The sequence below is a fragment of the Chanos chanos genome, chromosome 8, assembly GCF_902362185.1.
Source record: "Chanos chanos chromosome 8, fChaCha1.1, whole genome shotgun sequence".
NCBI lineage: Eukaryota > Metazoa > Chordata > Actinopteri > Gonorynchiformes > Chanidae > Chanos > Chanos chanos.
The window spans coordinates 5,658,952-5,668,951 of NC_044502.1; the positions used below are offsets into that span (position 1 = coordinate 5,658,952).

General features: G+C 43.9%; 1 protein-coding gene across 1 annotated transcript in view; it reads left to right on the forward strand.

Annotated features, from left to right (window-relative positions):
- The window catches only part of dock9b (dedicator of cytokinesis 9b), a 49,550-nt gene that overhangs the window by 5,203 nt on the left and 34,347 nt on the right, over positions 1-10,000 (forward strand). The window contains exons 2-5 of the mRNA XM_030783294.1: positions 3,467-3,583; positions 5,328-5,417; positions 7,265-7,347; positions 8,684-8,753. Coding sequence (XP_030639154.1) covers positions 3,467-3,583; positions 5,328-5,417; positions 7,265-7,347; positions 8,684-8,753 — 360 coding nt within the window. The remainder of the gene's footprint in view (positions 1-3,466; positions 3,584-5,327; positions 5,418-7,264; positions 7,348-8,683; positions 8,754-10,000) is intronic.

The window sequence follows — 10,000 nt, forward strand, 5'->3', positions numbered from 1 at the left end:
GAGTAACCAAAACTGCAGAGTTGTTTCAGCATTTAAATGTCAGTAGAGTCTGATGGTAATATTTTGCACCAATAAAGTGTGGTGTGTGTGTGTGTGTGTGTGTGTGTGTGTGTGTGTGTGTGTGTGTGCGCGTGCGTGTACGTGCATGTGTGTGTGCACGCGCATGTGTGTGGGTGTGTGTGAGAGTGTGCGTATGTGTGTGTGTGCGTGCGTGTGTGACTGTGTGTGTGTGTGTGTGTGAGTGTGCGTATGCATGTGTGTGTGTATGTGTGTGTGTGCGTGTGAGAGAGCGAGAGAGAGAGACAGAGAGAGAGAGTGCATGCACCTGTGTTGGGACAAAACTTCATCCTTAAGTTTCACTGATGCAGTCATACTGAAGCTGAATTAAGCTTTCCCGTTTGTTTGTGTGTGGAAGGTTCTGGAAAAAGCGTTTGAGTTTCATTAGAAGTTGGGAGAATTAGCAGGCTTTGAAATGTAATTACGCCGAGAGGAACTGGCTTTCTTTGAAAAGCTGTCCTCAATGGGAACTGGCCATGCAAGTTTAATCAGATATCTGCTTTTATCCTGTTTCAAGTGAACTCTGACACGGACGGTTCTTTTTTCACCGTCAATTTTGCCTTCGCTAATCTAAACTCTGAGGTCTCTCAGAGTTCTGATATATATTATTATATATATTGATACGGTAATTGCTTAAGAATAATAATCTAATATCTGAACCTTTACCATAACCATAACCAAAGACAGATTTTGGTACTCGCTTTTTAAAAAAACAGCTCATTCTAATCATGCCACTGTCAACACTGGATTGTTTAGACGCTAATTATTTGGGCTACACATTACCTCAAGAATCTGAACCACACACACTCAAGAATCTGAACCACACACACTCAAGAATCTAAACCACACACACTCAAGAATCTAAACCACACACACTCAAGAATCTGAACCACACACACTCAAGAATCTAAACCACACACACTCAAGAATCTGAACCACACACACTCAAGAATCTGAACCACACACACTCAAGAATCTAAACCACACACACTCAAGAATCTGAACCACACACACTCAAGAATCTGAACCACACACACTCAAGAATCTGAACCACACACACTCAAGAATCTAAACCACACACACTCAAGAATCTGAACCACACACACTCAAGAATCTAAACCACACACTCAAGAATCTGAACCACACACACTCAAGAATCTGAACCACACACACTCAAGAATCTGAACCACACACACTCAAGAATCTAAACCACACACACTCAAGAATCTGTTTCGACAGCACAACTGAGCCCTGGGTAATTAGCCTCCATTTGCTTGCTGGGCTACTACACACACACACACACACACACACACACTCACACACACACTCAAAACTAAGTTCTAAAGGCATCCTCATACAGCTAACATTCGTTTACTGCTGGGCCGCCGTCACCCTAATCAGGCCCGACGCCCAATACGATCGTAATCAGACTCATATTGTAATTATTACCGAATGTTTACACTGGCAGTGTTTGATCCACACGAGCGGGTTATTGTCTCGGCTCTCGGCTCCGGTGGCAGGTGTCCAAAGCGAGGCCTTTCAGTCAGATTGAGGATTATTTGAATGGACCCCCGCGGGGCTCATTTGGGGTGAAGTGGCAGTTACGTCATTTCACTCAGGCGAGATATACATGCACGACTAAAATAAATACGTGAAATTCGTATTAGTCCAGCTAAACTTCTGTGTCTGTGCGTGCGTAACGTCTGGAACGGGGGAATTTGACTGAAATAAAGTGTTTGAATTGGCAAAAAAAATTAAGGTGATGTTTGATATGTTGCTCGATTCAGAGAAGAAATGACAGAAAGATGACAGGGCCTGCTTTAAGGAGTATTTTTTTTTTTTTTTCAGAAACGAGGAAAAACGTAGCACTCTGAAATAAAGCTTTAGCGTTCCAGAGCAAATTCCTCACTTGGGTGTCCCTGTCCACACATGCGTTATGTGGAGCGGAGCCCAGACACACACACACACACACACACACACACACACACACACACACACACGCACTCAGCCAGCCAAATAATATCGACAGGTTCATACACAAGCAGGTCCCAGCTGGAGTACTTGCATGTTATTAGAGTTTGATTCCTGATTGGAAAATGGTTTTCCACTCCCTGTTTGGGTATTTCTTTTGGCTCCTGGTTGTCCCGTTCCTTTAAGTGTTGCGTGATTAGGTATTAGATATTAAGTCTGTTTGTTTGCATGCGTGAGCGTGTGTATGTGTGCGTGCTTGTGTGTGTGTGTGTGTGTGTGTGTATGGTTTCCTTTATTACAAGGGTGGGGGTTAACTATATTTCTTTTCGGTTGTCAACGAAGAGTCCCCTTGGCATGTGTTTTGTTTAGCGTTCTGTTATTTCATAAAAAAGTAACTGCATGTGTAAACACACGACAGCTGGTTCTGACAGACAGCTTCATCTTACCAAGTGTGCGTGTATAACAGGATGTCTCTCTCCCCCCGTGAGGAATCACGGCTCTTGGAATGTGGACAGCATTTTATATATTGGCTTTGACTCACAAGGGGGTCTGAGTCAACATTCCACTTCTCCAGTGCCCACTGTATGAGAGTAATGATGAGGTCATAATACACATGGTCACGGTGAGCTTCCCTCTGCGCCGTCATTGGACGGCGCTGGCTGTGGTTGCCAGCATTAGCCAATGACAGTGTGTCAAATTGAGAGCTTGACTGTTCTCTGGCCATACTGTGCCTGGTACAGCGCTAGACAAAGCTCATTCATTCTTCTTCCTCCTCTGTTACCCGCTTCTTTTTTTTTCTTTCTCCCTTTTTTTTTTTTTTTAGTTGCCATGGCTTCCTTAGCGACACTGACATAAATACGTTTGGGTCTTTTTAACCACATCACATTGACGTGTGTGTGTGTTACTCCGCTCAGTAAACAGCAGGTTACTGAGAACTGGGTTTGTTCTTAGGGGAGGAGCCTCATACAGAAAACCCATCACACTACCTTTAGGCGTGAAAAAGCTTGTGATCTCAGTGTGTCCTGACATTGTATTGAAGTCTCTCTTCCTTTGGTATCAGTGGTCGTTATTCAGGCCCCCAGACTCTCTGCAATGTTTGATGGTCCATGTGAAACTGTCCTGCAATCTTATGTAGATGAGGGGTCATTGGAAATTGGTTCTCCTTGTAGTATTTTGTCAGATTTTGTCAGATTTTTTTTTCAGTTCCCTATTTCTTTTTTGTAAACTAAATATATAAAATGATTTTTTCAATAAATATCTAAGAGAAACATCACAAATCCAAGTCCAAGGACATTACTTATAGCACAGTTGATTAGTTTGGTTACTTGGTTGTCCCTGAATTCTTAAACTCTGTGTTGAGTCTAAAGGGCACACGGATGGTAAAAACGGCATTGCGTTGTGTGAACAGTGGTGTGTTGGCGTTGTGTGTGTTTCTCAGGTGAAGCCAAAGATCATCGAACCGTTGGACTACGAGAATGTCCTGGTCCAGAGGAAGACTCAGGTACTCAGCGACGTCCTCCGGGACATGCTGCATTTCCCCCCGGATGATTTTCAGGTGAGGATCAGAGTGTCCATCCATCCATCCATCCATCCATCCATCCATCCATGAATTTGATCATCCATTCAAGTTATTTTATCCATTAAACAAACCATCCGTCGAACAGTCAGTGTAACCGTATGTTGTTTTCTTTTTCCATTTGGGTGTTGTTCTTTCATACATTACATCAGGGGTATCAAAATCCAGTCTCTGCTGGTTTGTGTTATCACCATCTAATTATCTGCTGATTTTTTTGCCTCAAAAAAAGAGGTGTGTGCCCTCTTCAGCCAATCAGACACCATATTTGATTGATTGACAGTGGGGTCATGGCCCTGCAAGAGTGGATTTTGACATCCCTGCCCTGCATACGTTATTTATAATTGTGTGTGTACCTCTCCGTCCATGTGTCTGTAAATCCGTCTGTTACTCCATCGATCCACACCTCGAATCAACAGCGAGATGCTGAATTTTTCTGAGCTTGAGTTGACCTTTAGTAACCTGTTTGCACAGATGTTGAATTGTGCAAGGACTGGATTCCTGTGTAGGCAGGTCTTTACTGTACGGAGCCAAAGTCCACTTCCAAACATTCAAACGTCCCCTCCCTAATCTGCCTCTCTGCCAGTCAACATCTTATAGTCCAGTTTACTTTTGATTCTCCTGTCTTCAGACCCTGAGGGACTGAGAACTGTGTGTGTGTGTGTGTGTGTGTGTGTGTGTGTGTGTTTGAGTGTGTGCGAGCGAGAGAGAGAGAGAGACAGATAGACAGAGACAAAGAGAGAGAGAGACAGATCTTATGATTGAAGACACTTGTGTGACTATGATTTGCTCTGATTCTGTGTCTTGCGCAGTTACACATAGTTACGCATAGTTACACACTCCCAGGCATGGACCACTGGCTAATAAACTCAGCCCAGTGGGTTGGGTATCATTAAAAATGTTTTATTGGTGAAACATTGAAAAGCACCCTGGCAACTCTGGTCAAATATCTTTATGGGTATTGTACCGTTTGAATTTTAGACCTTTTTCCAAATATGTAGTGTATGAGCTCCAATTCAATCTCACGCTGAATCAAATCCGCGGTCTCACCTCTCACACGTATTTATACCAGACACTCACTGCTGGAGTTGAGTTAGTGAGGGAGTTTAAGCGGAGTAGTGTGCAGTTAGCATGACCCGGATTTTCGTGAGGAATCGCCGGCGCACTGGGCTGGATCTCATCGGTTAACTGAGCGTGTCTCGGGATTTTCCGATAGCGCGGTATCTGAACGCCCTCAGGGGGTTGGTTTGTTCATGTTTGGTGCTTCGAGTCATTGAGGATAAATGACCTGGAAGAGTCCATTTACTGTACATGGCTCAGTGTTAGAGAAGGGACCACCACTGGAACAGTGATGCTGACAGTCTGAGTGTGCATAGAGACCAAGCTGATCTTACACTCATTCTCATCATGAAATACCCAAAGCATGACACCATGAATCTTTGTGTGCGATTATTAAAATTAAAATGAAAAATTATTGTTAAAATGGAAGCTCTAGTCACATCTGTGCTGCTAGCACGAGTGAGATGTGGTCTGATAACAGACAAAACAGTAACACACTGCACGTAGAGTCATACCAGAGTAAAACGGAATCACAGAGTTTCCTTTTGTTAAAGTTCCGAACTGGCCCGTTCCATTCTGCGATAAAACACGAACAGCGAGGCGCCGGGGCGTCAGGTGATCCATCCGCGTGAGTGTGGTGTCTGATCGTTTTGGGGTGTGTTTGCAGATCTCCACTCTGAGGAGGCAGGGCAGGACTTTGTACCCGACCGTACCTGAGGGAGCGGAGAAACAGGCCACCAGTCTATTCGTCCAAGAGGTAAGAGCTCCAGCGCACGACCTCCGTCGCTTTTACGCACGTCAGACGGTAACGCACGCCCATGCAAATCACTTATTTTAGGATTAGCTTGGTCTCCAAGGCCCCTTCATCAGCTGAGTTTACCCAGTAACCCAATCTATAGTCGATCTAAAGACTTAACTGATAGAGTGTGCGATTGAGAGTGTATGAGTATACGGGGTGATTTGTTTCTGTATCGGTTTACTCTCCGATGTGGCTTCCGAGAATTAGATTTGACTGGAACTCTCCCGCCTGTTAGCACCAGTATGCAATGACTTTCTATTTCTGGAATGGAATAGAATAGAACAGAACAGAATAGAATAGAATAGAACAGAACAGAACAGAACAGAACAGAACAGAATAGAATAGAATTATGGTTGTGTTGGAGATTAGTATGGTCTCCTGTATTCACTCTGCAACCCCACCTACACAAACACACACACACACTCACACACACACAGAGGGTGGAGGACTTTGTGTGGGGCCTGGGTCATGTGGGGGTCATGTGGATATTTGTTATGGGTGTTAGGCGTTGTCAGGACAAGGCGTAAAGGGATACTTCCCCTCACTTAAGAGCAAGATGACATCATGTGGACCAGCTGCAGGCTGTCTGGACCGTAGCCAGATCATTTTTAAACGTATTCTTAAAACTTCTCAGAAAATAAAAGTTCTGTCTGGATTCGAGGACAAAATGTGTTTCAGCTCTAACTTCAGTTGAAACCTGACATGAGTGGAAAAGACTGAGCTTAAGATATCCCATGTCCTCACAACGAACCCATGGAAATCTCTTACGTTTTTGAAAAATGACTTCTGACGTATCTTCAGATGTTCATGAAAAGTTACAAATGCATATTTCCATTATTTTATCCAAAAAAAGCCCTCAGCAGCTTAATTGATTGTTGCTGTTCTTTTGCCTACACAGAAAACAGACTGTCGTTCATTATCGGTGAGATTTGTAGAATTTGTTCAAGTCTGTTGTCTTTCAGTTTTTTAGGGTATGATTGAGGCCAGTCAGAACTTAAATACTGAATCATTAATTGTCTGTAACCTGCTTCCAAATCACTTCATTTTATTTCCCAGTAACAACACTCAAACCCCATTCTCCAGGGTGATACGCTAACACTAATTGGCACTTTAGAAGTGCCGTTCCACAAAAATGAAACTTTAATTGGATGTCTTTGCATCCAGCCGAGATACTGAGCGAAATCTATGCAGAGCTTCTATTTAAAAAAAAAAAGAGAAAAAGAAAAACATCAGAGTCTTCTTTGACATCTTCATCCCTTCCAAAACGATCTCAACGGAGCTGAGGATTCACTTTTCCGCCTCCTCCTCCTCCACCCCCCCCCCCACCCCCCCCCCCCCCCCCCCCTCCGTTAATCGGATTTGAGAGGATAGAGGAAGAGGAAGAGTCCAGTGGAGGGTTTTGGGGGATTCTAATGAAAGGGACTGAAAGCTGGATGTTATCCTGTTAAGAAGTGCTGAGCTCCAAAACGCTTGCCGCGCCAATAAATCAAATCGAATACAATCCAATTGAAAAATAATGCCTTCGAGGACATAAGCATCTGTTTATCTTTAACAAAGATTAGTTTTTGGGATGTAGCGCTAGACAGAGAAAAATAATTGTTTTGGTTTTTTTTTGTTTTTTTTCATGAAGAAGAGGAAATATAGGCGGATGTTATTGTGATGTAATTTAATTATGCAAGAGCATCCAATACTCTTATTATTCTTAATGTGTGTGTGCGTGTGTGTGTTTGCTTGTGTGTGACCGTGTGTTTTTCTTCGCACTCAGACACATTTCTCCTTGTCTTTCTTTTTCTTGTTCTTCACAGTGCATCAAGACTTACAATTCGGATTGGCACATCGTTAATTACAAGTATGAGGATTATTCCGGAGACTTCCGACAGCTCCCGAAGTAAGAGCCCCCACTGTGTTGCATCACTGCTAGTTTAGAAGGAGTGAAAAGAAAGGAAGAAAGAAACGGAAGAAGATAGGGAGGCGTGTGAGGAAAGGTCAAATAGGTGGACAGAAAGAAAAAGGCAAACAACCTATTTCCAATCTGTTGTTTCAAACTTGTCCCTATTCTGACATTAAAATCGGCTATGACCGGTGAGTGTTAGACTCCACAATAAAATCCATCTGCTCCTGGAAAAGGCCTCGCTTTTAAAGGCCCTGCTGATGGCCGGTGTCCTCCACGCACAAGGAGATATCATCGCTCCTTCCCTCGTCCTGGCCTTGATCAGATGTTGACAGTAAGGCACTGGTGACAGGAGCGGAACAGGAAATGCGTGGTCCTGCCCCGGTCTTTGGACAATAACAACAACAGTAGGCTTCTTCCGCTCTCTCTCTCTCTCCCAGGCCTATTCTTGGACCTGACATTGCTGACCGCACTGTATTGTAATATGCTGGAACAGTTAACCGTGTTTCACCACAATAAACCTCCATGAGCTGTCAGTGTGATGGGCTTTTGGTATCCATCGATGAAAATGTATTTCAAAGAAAAAAAAAAACTTTTTCTTTAAGACAATTTTTTTCTTTAGCACTCCGAGAGGAAGTAATAAATCGCGGCCGGCTCAGATGGTTTTTAGCGTTCGAAATAAAACTGTGACCCATTTGAAAATGCGAACGAATCTCGGTTTTCGAACGTCTTGCTTCAAAACATCGGGGCGCACGTGAGGGCAAAAATGTTTCGTGGTGCAAAAGACCAGGCATTGTGTGGTTTTTTTGGTTGTAAATTCTGGAGACTCCACCCTCAGGACAGGAGAATACAGATGTTACCAGTCGTTCATCAACTTGACCCTTTCAGCCTGTTCTCTTTGACAGCTCTGTTCTCGTTCACACTGTCGCAGGGAGTCCAGTTTTTAAGTGATATGTGCTGTCCTTTAGTCTTGTTCTCTGAATCTCCAACAAATGAGGGGCAGCGATGTCGTCAGCCACTAATCCCGGGATACTCGGAGGGAGGAGGGACAGAGGAGGGCGTTTTCTAAAAGGCCACATCATTCAGTGCAATAGCCGTCACGCAACCCACGGACACTCCACAATGGCCTCTCTTTTTATAGCCACACTGTATCACAGAGAGTCATTGACAGTCAAGGTTGTCATTAAGGAACTGACGTCTCACCACATCTACGATCTGCCTTTTCTCTCAGTTTGAAACTTTATCGGTTCGGGCGCTGCTTTCTGAATTGTCCTGTTGCCTTTTGTTTTTCTGTCCTGATTTCTCTTTTGTTTTCGTTTTTTTTTTTTTGCAGCAGAGTCCCTCGGCCGGAGAAGTTGGCCACTCACGTGTTCGAGGTGGACGAAGACGCCGACAAAGATGAGGTAACTGCTCTGTTAACGCCACGAAACGGGCCGCCAAAACCCGGAGCATTGTGGGAAAGCTGTCCGCAGTTCCCGGGTTCAGACGGTCTTTTCGAAATGGTGCTGGGATTCTGTGAGAAGAGTTCGGAATTACCTGATGACATGAAACCCTGGCTGAACTGTCCAATTAGTCTCTGATTGGTGACAGACACAGGAAGTTCAGCCTTACACAGGGCCAAGACTTCCTGTCCATTCACCATGCCAAGTTTTTTTTTTTGGGGGGGGGGGGGGGGGGTTGGGGGGTTGGTGGTTTTGACAGGCTGGGTGGTGAGATATTTATATATTTTCATTTGAATTCTTGAATTCTTTAGTCATTTTAATGTGTAGCCTTGGTGGTTTTTTTTGTAATTAACAACTTTTTCAGCCAGTCCTAATCTCTCATTCAATACCATTCATTCGTCACATTTTGCAGACTTTCATCTAGTGGAACTGAAAAATATTATTTTCCAAAGGTCAAACAGTCAATCCTCGGGCTACCTTAGAGAAGTGAACTAGCATCCTTGGACTTTCAATCTACAAAACTTACTAATGCCTCACCAGGCCTCTTCCCTGAATGCTCCGCATACGCAGACTGAAAGAGAGGCGTGATTCTGCATTGACTTTAGCAGATGTTTCAAATGAACGAACATGAAAACATTAGTCGTCGCAGAGAGACGGTATGACAGTTTAGCAAAACTTTCCCCTTATGCAGACTGAAACTAAATAAACAACGGAGAATGTGATGACATGATTCATACCCAACTGTTGTATTGCTTTAGCTAATCACCACATTGGCTGAGAGAACACACACACACACACACACACACACACGCGCACGTACACGCACAGGCTCAGTCGAGGAGGTTATATCTGGTATCCCGATGAGAACTCCACATCTTTTTCCCAGAATTCCCCCTGCATCAGGCGTGTCTGTGTTTTGGGTTCTGCGTTCGGTCAAGGATGAGGCGCTTTGTTTGTGTAGTTGGATTGAGGTTTCTCAGCGAGACGGAATGAGACGGGCTTTTGTGAAAAGATGAATAATCGAAGTGAAAACGGAGCCCACACGGAAACCCTGGAAAGCATTTCCAGAGGAGGCCCTGTGAACTGTGTGACATAGAGTGTGAATCTGTTCACCTTCAACCCGGCGAAGTCCATTGATTCACATTATGTAACTGGTTTACACTTGCTCGATTTATATAATGAAGAATATAGACAGGATACGGACAGTT